General features: G+C 38.1%; 1 protein-coding gene across 3 annotated transcripts in view; it reads right to left on the bottom strand.

The window, feature by feature from the left end:
* EPB41L4A (erythrocyte membrane protein band 4.1 like 4A) overlaps window positions 1–16435 on the bottom strand; it is a 116302-nt gene that overhangs the window by 46300 nt on the left and 53567 nt on the right. For all 3 annotated transcript variants that reach the window (XM_057367508.1, XM_057367507.1, XM_057367506.1), the window contains exons 3-9: window positions 15693–15744; window positions 14537–14615; window positions 10807–10904; window positions 8220–8340; window positions 4028–4115; window positions 1938–2026; window positions 1509–1572 (exon numbers count right to left, since the gene is read on the bottom strand). In XM_057367508.1, the coding sequence (XP_057223491.1) occupies window positions 1509–1572; window positions 1938–2026; window positions 4028–4115; window positions 8220–8340; window positions 10807–10904; window positions 14537–14615; window positions 15693–15744 (591 nt within the window). The remainder of the gene's footprint in view (window positions 1–1508; window positions 1573–1937; window positions 2027–4027; window positions 4116–8219; window positions 8341–10806; window positions 10905–14536; window positions 14616–15692; window positions 15745–16435) is intronic.

Genomic DNA, 16435 nt, shown 5'->3' with positions numbered 1-16435 from the left:
AAAAAAGAACCAAACAAACAGAGGAATAAAATTAATTTGTGAATCTTTTTTTTTCGAGAGTATCGGGACATACATTCATACAAATACACTGATGAGCTTTTCCTCCTCTGGCTGTAAARCAGCATAAAAAAACAGCATAAATTTCTATGATTACTTTAATCCAGGGGTTGAGGTTAGTGCCTGCTTATTCCATTTTTTTTTTTTTTTTCAAAGTACCACCAGACTGTTAAAAAAAGGAAAGAGATTTTTCTGTGCMAATTTGGCCCCTCCTGATCTTGTAAGGATATGAAGTGCTGCAGAAATACTTCAGATCAGTTTTAGTTGCAAAGGCCAATTTAACGATGGTACACACCCCTGCACTTACTGTTCTCTTCAACAATTTCCTAGAAATTCCTGTCGAGGCTTGAAAMTACCARGTTCTGTCAAAATGCTTGCCTTATGATCACATTAGTGAGAGTTCACCAGCCGTCACATTCACAGCTTCATCTTTTCCAAAACTTTCCAGATTTTCTATTCAGCCTTTACAATCCCACATGGTTAAAACAAAAGCTGAAGAAATGTGGCATCAAACAGAAGCTGCAGCTTCACTTCCMAGCAATTCACTCCAAGTCAAACCTGGACTTGTTTATACTTGAACTATCACTCACCCTTCACATGAAACATGGTGAAAAGTTCTCCCCACCTTCCCCCCAGCCTTCAAACTCTCCTATTTCAACAAACACACCTTCAAAAATAAAATTCCCATAGGTTACCACACCAAGTATAAACAACCACTCCAAATCTTTCCACAAAAGAAAGATTTGCCARTTCATGTACAAAGGCACAAGAAATGCTGTCCATGATAGGAGACAAGACAGATGTCCTCATGGAAAAATCATGGATGAGATGAGCAACCATTACATAGATGAACAAAGACATATAGATAAACGGAAAACGGCCTTACTGAGAGCCAGTTAATGATACTTAAAAGTATAAACTTTCAGTTCTTATGAAACCAYAAACTTTCATATTCCAAAAAGACTTGTGAAGTATTTTCAAAAAATAATTCAGCAAACTAAACTTATAACTAAATCAGACAGCAAAAACCACAGACTGACTGCAACTATTTTTTTTATTACATTTTTTTCCCCCCACATTCTCAATAGCCTCCTCCTCCCCCTACTCCACATGCTTTGTGGGGAAATTTTTGATTTTTTCTTTCACTTGCTCTATCTTAAAACCTCCTCTCTTGCCATCAGCCTGTGGTCCTTGCCCCACTGGAACCAATGATGCTTTATCTCAAATGGTCTAAGAGCACAGTGATGTTAAAATCTGACAAATGGTTTCAAGCTATGAAATGTGGCTGCCTMTTTGTCTCTGACAGCTTTGTAAGGTTCCCTCCAACCGCACTGTGTTTCTTACTGTAAAGTTAAATAAAACAAATTAGACTGTGCAAGCGCACAAAATTTCCAATTTTATCACACCTGAGATTACTTTTTCCATCCTTTCAGGCCTAAATAAAAACTTACATCTTTTCCCAGGACTCGAAGTTCAAACTGTGTTTCCTTGAAGTGAACTTTTGTAATTCTAGGCCTGTAATATTGGAAAAAAAAGTCAGACAGAACTTCATTAGCCTTTAATTTCATGCATAATAAAATATAAAGTTGCATAYATTTACACACAGACAAGAAAAAAATTCACAGATAGATTTATTTACAAGGTAAATATATCAGCATTTCAGTGTGAGTATGGTAAAGGTGATCTACTGTTTTCAATATTTGGATTATCAAAGAATTAGAAATCTGCATAATCCAGAGGAATATTAGGAATTCCATGTATACTTTATTTCTGTTGCTATAATTAAATCTTTTTAATAGATCCATACATTTCACRCATCATACACTTCCATATAACATTGTTTTGTTTTAGTGCAGACTGCACATTTAAATAATACATACCAGAAATACTTTCCTACTTGTTTTTTATTCTTGTAGACAACAACTCCTATGGGTGTTAATCCTAAAAAGTATTCAGATTTGTTTTCACCCTGGRAAATAGAAATCCACATTATTCATGTAGTTACAAGTAGAATCACAATAACAGTKAGGTTCAGTGAGGAATTCATCCTGGTGACCTGAATGTCACCTGAATGTTTCCCTCTCTCTAAAAATGGGAAAATAGTACTTCATCTACTGATGAAGGCTCCTATATGAAAATTTGTAGTTTTGGGGGAAAAGAAGCTAGAAAGAATGGCAATGAGGAAAAATAAGGGAGTTTCCACACACCATGGTGAAAAACAGAAATACCTTTTTGTTCATTTTCTTGCTGAATTAATTTTTGTTGTTTGATAAATGCCTATAACACAACCAGGCAGCTGCCTTCCCCTCCTAAAATTGTGTCAGCTGCTGCTGCCTCTAACTCTCTCCTTTGGGAGAGTCAAGCTTTTTTTGTTGTTGTCTTTCAGAAAGGGTAATGGCAGGTGGGAAMAGCCACATGCTGAGAAAAGGAAACCATTCCTGAAGTCAGAATACCAATCCCAAACTGCACTGGGAGAGAACAGGGAGAAAACCCTGGTGCYGAGCAGCAGAACAGCCCCACTGCCTCAACTCACAGTCAGTAACCAAAACCYTCATCAGAAGGAGTGTAAACCCTAACACAAAAGGTTGGGATAAAGTTCCTTTTGCAGCTCAAAATGAGCTCTAAAGGCTCATTCACCTGMCTGCTTGGGGCAATGAGGAAAAACCCTGCAAGCTCTAAATCAGCAGGGCATGAACAGCAAAATCATCAGCTGTGAGAGGGGCACCAAGAAAGTGTTCTGAAAGGGATTACAGGGCTGACAAAGGTCCAGCACACCTGGCTCTGCCTGTGCTCCTCAGTGGATCAACTGCTAAACGCAACTTTTCACATTACCAAAGGAGGGAAAGAACTACATCTTATAACGCATGTGGCTTCAATCTCAAACGTGGGTTTCTGCTGCTGATCTAATGCAAGCAAGAACAATGATGTTCACAGGTTACCCAGGCTGGGGTTTCATTGCACAACAAAAGCAAGCTATGAGAAAAAAAAAAAGTTAAAAAAAAYTCCAGGCTGTGCTTATTTAACATGATTTTGTTGGATCATGCTGAAGCTTGTTCCAGTAACTCCCCAGCTTTCTATGGGTGGGAGGTGAATAAAGCCTGGGATATGAATACAATTAAGCCACAGGATGCATTAAAACAGACTTTATATTGCAGGCTACACATTTTCAGCAGGAAATACATACTTAATCTTCAGGTAGTACCTTGATTTCTTTATTTTCTTTTAAGTAATTTTAAGAAGTATAGGCATCTAACYCAGTGAACTATCTACACTACAAGTCCCCATTTGAACTCTTGATTTTCTTTTATTCAAAAAAARCCCTGCCACAAGCAGAATAATCCAGACAAGACAGAATGATGTTTCCACCAGGAGCACATAGCCTCCAGGTGACGACTTGGATCCAATCCCAACATACATATTGACAGACAAAAAAAGTGGAGAGTTTTTCTGAGGCAATACAGAATTGCAATGCTGCATGACACAACATGGGAGAATACGGAAATGTACTCTGGATCTTTAGTAAAACCTTTACAACAAATATTTTTAAAAGCTGGACCTGTTACTGCTACTACASCCTAATTTTTGCAATGGTATTGAAAGGGTTTCAGGACATATTTGCTTACATTTAAGTAAAAGTAATGCRCAAATTCTTCGGTCAAAGATATAGGCTGTAACCCTCATTCATGTCTCCTGACACCTGCACAAATTTCTTACTTATCTGAATCAGGTTTTTTTTTTTTCCCAGAGTATAACTGATTGGTTTTTATAGGTGTAATACAATCACAGCATTTAATCCGAACACCATTAGGCTTTAGTATGTATGAATGACTGAATCCTCTCCATCCGGAAATGTACGTCCCTTTGCATTTCTTAAGTAATGCTTCCTTTCAAGTTATTCTGTGGCAACAAAACCATACAAATATTGTTTCACACATCAGGGCAGCAATTATTTTTCACAGTTATCACTTACATAAACAGGATGGAGATCCACTCCATACATTTCCAGAGACTTGGCCACCCCTAGGTAGTTCACTTCTGCCTCAGCAGGAACTTGACCCCTRTAAACACAATTATTTGTAAGAACCTTGCAATTCCAAATGACTATAAAAATAGATCATATTAATAAATACACTTTTCTGGACAGACATGCAGCAGCCCTTCTTACCAGTTTTTTAGACTATCATTGTCTTTTCAACACTGAATTTTTTCTTATTCCAAATGAGAGTAGATCTTGAGCAGTCTCCTACCACAGACATATATGCTGTAATAAATTAGCTGTTTGTCTGATGCACTGGCTAACCTCTTCCTTACTGTAACAAAAATGCTTCAGACATTTCATTTTTAGGCTTCAATATGCAAAAAAACCCCCTTTTTTCCAATAATTACATTATTAATTATAAAGCAGGAGCAGTATGAGTGGCTGGGGTGTTATTTCCCCCTAGCACAKGTGGAGCTAAAAATTATTTCTGAAAGCAAGGTTCATAACTTCAGATAAACTATTCCTTTCTCAAAAAAAATCTTGCTTATAGTAAATCACAACAGCTGGTACCACCCAAATGTGCGACACTGAAAACAATGTCTGGATTCTGTCTCATAAGATTAGCCATTTCAAAGATCCAGCCTGCCTTCCTACCTGCAGATATCAATCCATCAATTACAAAGTACCAGTGGCAGGAAACAACTGAGGAAAACTGGTGAAAGAAAAATCCTGGCCCCATGAACATATTCGACATCACTGACAATGGATTTATTTTCAAAAAGAATAAAACAACTAAATAAATTCAAAACTTTGTCTTCAGATTTTAATTTGYTCTTCCCTTAATATCTGACATTGATACAAGAGCAAAGTTCTCTTTTGTAGTAGCTGAAGCTGTGTTTTCATTTTTACTCTGAAAGTAACTGAACTATTATTAGGGAAGTACAGCACATCTTGCAAAAATATCAGTTCAAAAAGATGCATATCCTGCTTCATCCTGTTGGTTTTCTTGGGGAAATACTTCACTGGATTTGCTACCTTTCAAAGTGTGAAGTAGAGCATTCTACATTTAACATTTTGACTCAAGATGTGTAAAGGTCCTGCAACATGCACATTYTTGCTTCCTGTCTCCCCACTGTCTCTTTTCTAGAGTCTTTCAGCCAGGTTTTCCCAACTCTGTGTTATGACTGATGAAGAAAAAAGCTCTTCCAAAGTCAAAGATGTGGAACAGCAGTGCCGATATGAATGCAATAGKTGTTTAAAGGTGTTCAAAGGTATTTAAAATGCCCCCTTTGTATCTGGGAGACAGACTGCTGCAGCTCCTCTTATCCATGTGACAGCAATGCCACTCTTTTAGGTGCTCTTCTCTCCTGGAAAAGCAGCAGACCTGGAGTTTGGAAGAGAAATCCCTTTCTTCAAGTCCCCGTAGATGTGTCACTCATTATCTGTATTCAGGACACAGAACTCTGGATATTCAGMACATCACCAATGTCACATCTGTCATGCGTTTTGTATACGTTTGCTGTAGAAGTTTACTCCACAGCTTGATTTTTAATTTAAAATCTTGGAAGTGGCTCCCAGAAACGTAAAGTAAAACGTTCACAGGGGCAATATTGTCTCAATGAGTTCTCAAGCAGGCTAAATAYCAATCTTGAGCAAAGTGGATTACCATTACTAAATTAGTGCTAAAATACAATACCAATTTAAACACTGCTGCTAAGTCTTTCCTTACTGACACTCTTAGAAAAATGCTGATGCACGTATTCCACTATTCTCACCTGTCTCTGAAAGGACCAAAAGGCTCAAATATTTTTAAGTGTCTGAGAGTGGTTTTATAAATACTTCCACAGTAATACACCATGTATTAGAAATTGAATTTGCAAAAATATTGAAGGAAGTAAAGACATGAGCTGGAGCTCCTGAAGGAAGCAGATGGAATCTGGAGTCCTCCCAAAAAGCAGATGGAGAAGCCAGAMCATGAAGGGATGAAGGACTGCCAGGGACTGAAAGAACTCCCATTAGTACAAAGGGTGTTTCATTTTTATCGTGTGTGAAAACACAAACTCTCCTCAGCATCACACATCCCAAAACACAAGCAATCTTTGCCACTGGGAGTGACAGAGCTGGCAAAGTGACAGCCACACAGATGACACACACACTCCCTTGGATGGACAAAGGGCACCTGAGTGCCACTTGAGGCCCTAGACAACATCGAAAACTACTTTTAAAGCCAAGTATCAGGGCATTTTTTGCATTTATGCCCCACTGGCAGTATGAAATGTTGATTCCAAGCACAGCAGCAGCTGACTCGCCCAGCACCGGTCGATGGCAGATCTCTCACAGCCTGAAATGGGCACGGACAGCAGCAACCCCTCTCTGCACTGAGGGATTCTACCTCTCCTCCAGCACCACACTGTCTTTGCTTCCAGATGTGGGAGCCCCAAAGTCACTGCTTGATCCTCCAGACACATAGAACAGAAACATAAGGTCACCTCATAATGCGCTCTGACCTTGGGACTGTCGTACTGGTTTATAGAGAGGATAACAGTCAAAGCCTGCAGAGACTCCATGCAGCCAGAACCGCCTCCCATCTTCGCTCACCTTCCTTCCCTTACCTTTCTTGATTTAGAAACTCTCTCAAAAAACTGCATCCTTAATTAATCCCTGAATAGCTACTGTGGTGTGTAAAAGACTGAGAGAAAGCATGCAACCAAAAATWGTTTTTTCTGGGCATAACTCACAATTAGGAGAAGGAAGGTATACAAAGAACCACAGCTGTCCTCAAAAAAACAAGAAAAAAATTTTAAAATCCCTGTGTTTCCATTGTGGGATCCAGAAAGATAAAACATTTCTTCCCAACCATATCATAAACCTGTCCCTAAAATGTCTCTGATCAGTGGGACCATTTAGGATGCCCTCAGCYATTAGAGCTTCACATCTCTTAACTAAGGAGACTGCAGCCACCTGTGCAGGAGTCAGAGCTGACAGTGCTGTAGTGCAGCTGCACTATAGTAGCAATGGGTACCCCTTGGCTTTACTCTGCTCTGATGATGCAAATTCCTGAGACACCCAACTGCAGCCAGGCAGCAAAACAGCCCCAGAGCTCCAGATCAAGCATATAAAAAGAGCAGAGACAGAGTTATGACAGTGGTCACTTCCCTTCACAACCACKGGCTTCTGAATTTCATTGTCAAGGCTGCAAACCTTTTAGGAACTAATCTGATTTACTACACTAATGACTACAGAAACCTGAGAGAGAGGAATGAAGGCTGCTTAGCTCACAGCAATACATCTCAAGTTTCTCACAAACTGTTTCTGTGATCTTGCAAACCATCTGTGACTCAGTTTCCACTCTCTGAAATGGAAAAARCAATGCTTTTTTGCTTCATAGAACTACCTGTAGTAAGTTTGCTGAAATGTATCAATTCATACAAGGCTGTCATGCAAACACACAGAAATAATTATTGACAACAAACCCTCCTCCCTGGAAGAGAAAGCTCAGGTCAGTGTGGCAACTGGCAGACTCCAATTACTGGAGAACTTTTCAAAGAGAGCAGCTGTGACCCTGAGTTAACACCCACTCTCATTAAACAAGACACGTATAACATTAACACACAATGCTACAGCCAAAAATTACTTAACCTTTATCCAGACTGTGGCTTCATTACAGCAAGAGAATCAAGAAATTTAGATCTACTACGAGATGGGCAACTGATTCTCTTTGCATTATTTTGACAAAGGGTAGAGGGAACACACTCCTGAAAGGTTCCTTACTGCTCTCATCTTCATAAACGATTATATCACAATTGCACCTAACTTGGATTTGTTAGAACAAGCTTCTTTACACTTACCAGGAACATGAACTCAGAGACAAGCAAGTAAATGTTTATTTTGGCTCTCAGTACAGTTGAATTTCTGGCACATGCTTCATTAAAACTGCCAATTCTGAAACACCCATACCTAGGTCTGACAGGCCTCACATTTCCAGKTATTGTCCTACTCAGTTCTTAAAAAACAGCTTCAGTTATGTGAAATCTTTTCTGCTTCTGAGAGGTATGCATGGGTTCCCTGTGCCCTTCCCTCAAGTCTAGAAACCTCCACTGTGCACCACCAGCTGCTTTTCCCCACCTGCCAAGCACCTGAGTCTGTGTTACCTGCTCAGCTCCCCACTGTTCTGAATTCTTACATCAGAGTCTTGTGTATCCGCTCTATGGCGTCCTCCAGCTCTTCCTTCTGGTCRGGAACAAAGCGGTACTCGGAGACGTAACCCGCGGTGTGCTTGTACGGGTCATAGTCCCCCAGCTCAGCTAGGGGGCACAAGGAGGAAAAAAAAGGTCATGCTTCTTCTCAACCAAAAAAATGTGTTATATAATCTACACACTGATGCCTAGCCACCCCTTTCCAGCTGACAGCCAGTCTAATTCGCAGCCAGATACMAAAGAGAGGAAAAAAGGAAGAGAATACAGAAGTATCCACATCATAAAACCAAGAAAAAAAAATGAATTCACACATATTAACATATATATAGAAAGTTAGAGCTATAAAGAGCTAGGAGCCTTGACAGGATACTCACTACTCCTATAGGCCAGACAAAATTTTGACCAAGCTAGCAGAGTTTAAATTCAATGACAGTGATTATTTGGCAGCATCTACAAAACAAGTGTAGAAGTCTAGTTTTGTAATATCTATACTCTTATGATAAGCTGCAGTATTACTGGCAGATCCATATTATTGCTGGAATTTTAATATAAATTGCTGGGAATGCAAATGGCGATAAACATCCTGAGACTCCTAGAGGGAAGGTCCTCTAATGGTAYGCATTTCTTGTAAAGAATCACAAGATTTCCTTTTTCAATAAAATATCAATGTATTTCCTGGATATTAAACTCAAATTTAAAATAAAAATCACTTTTAAAATGGTTTACTTAAATAAAACAACATAATGGATAGCCAATACAATTTTCTTTAAAAATCCTTGATTTTTACATATTAATCATCTCTGTTTATATGTTGCAATATAATTATAAAATTAATATGCACCTTGGCCAGAACTCACATCCACTGAGTTAACAAAACCTGCATCCATCTGAGAAAGTCTGTAAAAGTTAGTATTTCAATTTTTTAAATAACTGAGAAATATCTATAGAGGGGATTTCTCTGAGAAAGACTTCACAGRAAGTTTCTATCCAATACCCACTAAGCCAAAAACTTAGCCAAAAGGAGTCTTCAAGAGCCAAAAAGGAGAAAACTCATTTAATTATTGATGTTTCTTTCCAAAATGTTGAAATGCCATTGCTAGAAAAAAAGACAGTGATCTGCTCAGTAGGCAGGCCTTCTCTCAGTTGAGAGGTTTCTCTGGAAGACCTCCATGCAAATTATGTGTTCATTGTCTAGCACAGACATTTCTTAGGTGTCTTTGCATACTTTGAAGAACTGCAAGCCCTAAATAAAAGGATAAAGCTTTTTGTAGAGCTAGTGGGAATTTTCCCTTTCTGGTGCCTGGGATAACTTTAACCCATCTTCGCAACCTTGGCCATGACTTAAGTTCTCTCCCATAARCTTTCTCATTGTTTTCCACCAGAATATTTGAGATTAGAATTACAGGAACAGGTCACTACACCAAAACAACAGCTCTAATCACCTTACAAAATGACTAAAGGATGCAAATTTACCCTTTTCATTAATTTCTTGTAATAAAATAAAGATGTTACCATCATTGCATATTTTCCTGCATCACGTTTGCAGTACTGTTTTCAGGGAAGGCATGTGTGACAGGTAAGTGAAAGGTGCATTGCAAACAATTTTTCAGAATATTTCAGTCATATTTTTTAAATGGCAAAATTAAGTCAAAAATAGTTGCACAAAAATAAATACTGACGAAATTTTAGCTTTTCAGATACACATACAAAGCACCATGAAATCCTATACAATGCCCATTCCAGCTTCACACTGAKGTTATTCTGCCTTGTCATTCTAAAATGGACATGAAAGGAGGAATATTTTTTAATGTAGTATTACATATTGTTGAGTCACACTTGTAGCACCAATAATACAAATAATCTTTCTTGATACATATCACTTTAGACAAATCTAAATTTGACACAGAATAAATTACAGAGGTCCCAGCATGGCTCTTCACACAATTTTTGGTTACCAATTGTGTTTGAATATAGATCTGGAGCTGTAATGGAAAAAGAAAAACAGCTGCAATAGGCAGACAGATCTTTCTAATTGATTGCTCGTTCTGTTATATATCCAGGACTTCTGGAAAGGTCTCTACTGATGGCTGGATATAGATAAATTCTGAATAAAATGAAAATTCTTCACTTCAGGTCAAATCACATCCYTCCTTCAAGCAAGTGTGCACTCATATTGACATAAGATAATTTTTGAAATAATCTTTTATTGGCAGATTTTGTGATGGAAGTCTGCCTTTGAAATCTGTCAATCTCCTGATGAAGGTTTTGTCAAACTCTACCTTTTATCCAAAGTCATGAAATCTTGAGTACATGATAAAATATCCCTCAGCAAGGCAAAAAGTGTTTAGCAGAGCATTCAGAAAGACTTCTAAGTTTTTTGCTTACATTAACATCCGTATTGCTATTGCATCATCTATTCAGAATGATCATTTATTTACAGCTCTGAAATTAATTCAGCTGCACTACTTGTTCTGAAATGTTCATTTTGAAATGAATGCATAAAGTGTTAATGACATCTTAAGTCACAATGAAGGATTGAAAGAAATAAGCTCTCAGAAGGCCAGGAGAACTTACACTGAATTATGTATGCTCCCAGCTGTGCTGCAGTGTTGGTTGGACAAGGCAAACGGCCCTGTAGGACATCTTGCTTTACCTGCAAGAAAAACTGATACCTAAAACACAGAGGAAAAACAAAGTTGTTATTTCAATTCCAACTGATATTTCAAAACAATCCAGTTTACAGCAGACATACCATGTACCATAACTGTGTGACAGAAAAAGCCTCTATTTCTCCCTAAATGACTTCTCCTATTGACCCCGAAGTAACAACAAAGATTAATCCAATGAAACAACCTGGCTAAGGGACCACTCCCTAGTTTTCCAATCTGCTTATATTGTGCAGATGCAATTAATTATTGCCTTGAAGTGTCATTTCCTTCTTCTGGTTTTCACAGAACACACAGGAAGTGGGGAAGAGGCATAGGAATCAGAAAAATTGAACAAGAAACCTACCAAAGGGCAAAAGCTTCAACTCATCAATGGATCAACATAAAGGAGRACTGGGTGTTGGATGCTTCCTTACTCAAATATTCCCTCTCCACACATCAGAGTATCAACTATAATGCAGCAGATGGGTTTGATGGAGCCCATGAAAAAGATGGATGTGTGTCCCATCAGCAACTGTATCTGCCACAGCAAAGGGTACTCTCCTGCCTGGACATAGCAAGGCTGAAAACGTAATTTTCAAAGTCTGCACTTGATAAAGCTGAGACCACTTARAGTGAATCAATATGCCCAAAGCAGATGGAAAAGACAAGATAAGACATTGTATAAAGGACCTGCAGCTTTGCAACTTCCCATAATGACTTACAAAAAATCTTTTAAACACTGTTTGGATTTTTCACTATTTTTTCTGGCTTTATTACAACAGATCTGTGGTGTGTTTCACATCATCCTAAGTGAATTTCTTGCRCTGATTTCCTACAAAAGTTACAAATACAGAGAAGGTAACTTCTTACAGAAGAAAAAAAAGGCCTTCCATACAAGCATGTAGCTTTTCCATAGTTCATAAATTCAATTAMAATACACATAAAGTCATCCAGCTACTCTGCAAATAATTTACTCTGTGTTAGTACAAGTTATTTATGAAAGCACCTTGGAATGATCTCTAAGTACAAAGTGTATCTATGCTGATTTCAGGGAAGTTTACAGAYTGCAGGTTACATGGTGGCTGACTCAAAAAATTAAGGTCCAGCCAAATTTCCTAGACATTATCAGATGAGCCTCTGAATAAAGATAACCATGTCTTTCTGATTAATGATTCCCCCAGAATTCGTGCTGTGGCAGATATTATGGTAGGAACGTCCAYCCTCTAAAAAAATGGTTAATGTTCTCTACCTTAAAGGAACACGGCATTGCACAAGAATGTTCTGGAATGTCATTGGGCAACACAAAGCACAGACACTCAGTGTTTCTTCACTCTGAGCAATACCTCAGCCCTGCTTCAAATTTATGCTTGCAATCCCACTTATGCAAACTTTCCCTGTATGAATTATGATAATGACCAAGGTGRTTTTACATCTTCTGTGGAGTACGCAACATCTTCTTTCCAACATGAAACACATTGCGTATGCACACCCACACTTCTGCTAGAATTTCTCCACCTCTAAAAAGGAGAGATTTGTACCAGATGATATTACAAATATGTTGTCCTTGGAGCAGGTACCTGTATTTCTGTCTCAAAATGAAGCAGCRGGGGAAACTTCAAAATACACCTGCATGCTGCACTGTTAATTGTTTGAGTGYCCCCATAAGATGAACAATCTCAATTTCCACCGAAGCTGCTGAGCTCCTCACAAAACCAGGCCTTTTGTCCATACCTATAGCTAAAGCACTCTCATCTTGTGCTGTCATGTTTGTCATGCAAATACTAGAGTCCTAATTGCGAGTTTCTCTCTAGCAAACACACCCAGCAAACACTGCAGTGCTGGCTCTTGCCTACGAGCCAGACACATCCTGCTGCAAAGCAATTACAAATTTGACAGGTTTTCATTACTTGAAAAGCRTAATCATGTAATGGCACAGATCATCAGAATCTAATAACAGCAGAGCTCGCTTTCATGCCCATTRAAGTAACAAATACATGCTCCAAAGAAACACGCCAGTTAGCAGAAACCAGTTAACACATCACTGGAATTTCACATTTAGACAGAAAATTATTATTATAAATGAAAATAGGGCCTTTAAGGCCTCCTAAGTGGAAGGACCTTTAAAGGTCACTTCCAAACCAAATTATTTTAAGAGCATGATATTATTATTGTTGTTGTTATTATTATTTTCCAAACAACAACAACAAAAACAATAAAACAAAACAAAACAAAAAAAAAACCCCAAAGCCTGCCCTCCAAGATTTAAGAGCCTATGGGAATGAGTGTTCATAAATGTTACGGGTATGTGACTATTCAATGTGTCTTGTAGAAGACTGGCAGTATCATCATATTGCTTTCCCTGGCCCTCCCTCTGTACCATGTAAAAATGCCAAATTGGCACAATCAAATATTGTGAAGTCATGGACAGAGGCTTCCTAATGACACTGCAACACTTCCCGCATGGATTCACACACCTGATCAGCAGTGCAGATCACTGACTGGCCTTCTCACAGGGCAAAGGGAGAATCGGTGAGAATTTAGCCCACTGACTCTACCTGTTGGCGACCACAACAGGTTCAGYGGCCAAAGTTCCCTTTCCCAGGGACACCTGCCTTTCCCTGTGAGCAGGATTAAAGCTGCTCTGGGAAAGTACGAGAAAACTGCACCAGAATTCCACAGTACAGGGCATCCCATTGCMGTCAGCTTATGCCTTTTTACCTGCAAAATCAGAGCATTTATTATTTTTACCAGGCCAGTCTGCATCTTGCTATGCTGGAGACCTTCCTTCCTGTTGTGCCAGTATGGAAACAAAAGAATTTTCTCACTCCAGTAAAGGAAAAATATTCTGTAYATGCTACAACCTTTGATTAAGGAAAATTAAAAACCTCGCATGCATTCTAATGAGTCCTCATGTGTCACATTCTTAGGACATCAAAAGAAATATTTTGGCATTTGTTAAGGCAAGCCAGCACACTAACTTTGACCGCCTACCTCCCCAAATTCTCACATTTCCTTTTGAACCTATAACTAATTGTCTGAGACATTTAATAAATAAAACAAACAGAAAACCCCAAAACTGTGAGAGAGTTCAGATAACCATGTGAGTGTGTCTGTGTGCAAGCATGTGYGTGTGTTATTGTGTGCATACTCATACCTTGCAGAGGACAAGCTTGGGTGAAAGAATCAGAAGAATGCAACTCTTCAATTTCCTTCACATATTTTTAGTAAGACTGAAGGAAATCCCCTTGAAAAACAGTTCTGGAATTTAAGCTATGGCAACAAAGAAAATTCCCTATATTTATATTTAATATCCAAGTAAATTTTGAAGTTGGTTATAGCACAATATAAATGCAGCTGTGGCAATGCATTACTGAAAATAAGGGGAAAAAACCACCACCCCCAACAAATGCACCCTTTGATTTCTGATGCACCAGAGAATATATTTTCTTCCTGAGTTTTCTTACAGTTGTCACTACCAAGCACTGTGAAATTAATCACCATTTTCTTCCTACACACCAATGTTCAAGCAAAAACATGTAGATGTTCAAGCTGAAAGAAAAAAAAAMCCAGACCAGACACACCACAACAGTATGCACCTGGCTGAAATATATTGCTAGCCTGAGATCAACAAACCACATTTTTATTAAGTACTGTACCTTGTTATTTCTTCCTTAAGTTTACACGGATCCTCTGCATAAAATTTAATGCCAAAATACAGAGTGTAAGGTGGTCCAGCTACGGGAAAAAATATTTTGTGTCAAGTGAGTTGTCATGAACTGCTAAATTAGAATGAATTGTTATTAGTTGTCTACAAAATAGCAACAAAGGAGCCTATCTTAATATTTTATTAAGATACTTGCAATTTTCAGAAAAAATGTGACATTTACACAGCAAATCCATASATCTCCACTCATTACACATGAGGGGGGAAAATTTATTTTTATTAACATTTATTTAATCTTTTCGTTATTTACATCTTGTCTACTTGTAATTTTTGCTTATTTTGAATATTTCACTTTACTTTTATTGCTAAATTACTATTTCTCCAAGATAAATTTTCTGCTGCTTGATTTTGATGTTTAAATTATTTTTCACTGAAGCTTTTTGAAAAATTTAACTGTGCATGAAATGTGATTCCATGTCATAATAATAATATTGAACAGCAATCCCTTCCATGCTTCCAAATACCTYACAGACCATCTTTAATAATGTGCCAATTAATTTTAGAAATATTTGAAAAAGATCTTCAAATATACCTTTTAAAAAAATTACTCTCCTGTTATTCCAATTACTCAGTACCAAAATTCTTACAGCTCTATTATTTCATGCATGGTCCACTTCTGCATATTTTTTAAAAAATATCTCCAAATCACATTCTTTAMTAGTACTAAATACAACAGATCTAGCATCTGCCACATCTGAAGACTTTTGTCTTTTCTATTGCCAGCAACAGAAAATATCTATTATCAGTAGGAGGAACTATTTTTACTTTGAGATGTAAAAGGSAATCTAAGTTAGTTATGTTATGCTAAGCATGATGGAGGCATCACAGCTACTATAAAATTAATTATACAAATTAAGATTAGCACCACTTATTAGCCTAAAACAAAATTTAATCACACAGAAGTCTTTGGACAATAATCACATCTTAAATGATACCATATGCAATCTGCATGTGAAATTTTGCCACCATTAGGAACTGCAATGACAAACTTGCTAAGAACTGTCAATCTGTTGTGACTAGAATAGAAATATTCTGCATGGAACACTGTTACTTCATTTTTGTCCTTTATGTTCAAATTAGATACATACTGTTTATCAATTCTTTATGTTCCGCGAGGGTCTTGGCAGGATCCAGCCAGTACTGTGAGACAGATAATTATGGAAATTAGTTACTGAACTTGGAATGTTATCACAGAACAACTGGTTATTCATATCACTTAACCTTTTCTTCTCCTTCTCTCATACTGACAGGAGGAACTACASTCTCATCCCTGGAAGAGAGAATGCTGCGGCTCATGCTAGTGAAAATAAGTATCAGCTGTCAGAAGAAAATATCCTTTTCTGTGAGTGCCACAGGTCTTGAGCCCAGCACAGGTCAGATTAAACACCTCGATGTGGTGGAGAAGAGATAAGGATCTCATCTGCTTTTTCATTTCTCGAGCAAGTGTTTAGAAYTGTGGCCATGGCACAAACCCACGCTTTAAATTCACCATGCAGCCATTTATTATTTCAAAGGCTGCCAAAATTTTCCTGAAGAATGCAAGAGGCAGGGGGAGGAGCAGAGAGATTTCTAACATTTTGTTTGCAAGCCAAAGATGCACAGAATTTCATGGATAATGAAAAGGCATTTTTCAAGCCAAAGTCAGAGAACAAGGATGAGAACATTTATAGGCCCCAACACCAGAGCCCTGCGAGAGCACCTACACACACAGCAATTCGTGTTAGATACTTGTTAAATACCTAACATTGTCGAATGTTTGTTGGGTGTAGTTACACTTCCAAGCTGTTAGGCTGAAGTGCCAATAGAAATAGAACAACAACAACAACAACAA

This window comes from Malurus melanocephalus, unplaced genomic scaffold (genome assembly GCF_030028575.1).
Source record: "Malurus melanocephalus ecotype Western Australia unplaced genomic scaffold, MMel_1.1 scaffold_80, whole genome shotgun sequence".
In the NCBI taxonomy this organism is placed as follows: Eukaryota; Metazoa; Chordata; class Aves; order Passeriformes; family Maluridae; genus Malurus; species Malurus melanocephalus.
Note: the sequence above shows the minus strand (reverse complement) of the source record. Positions and strands in the feature narration are given on the sequence as shown.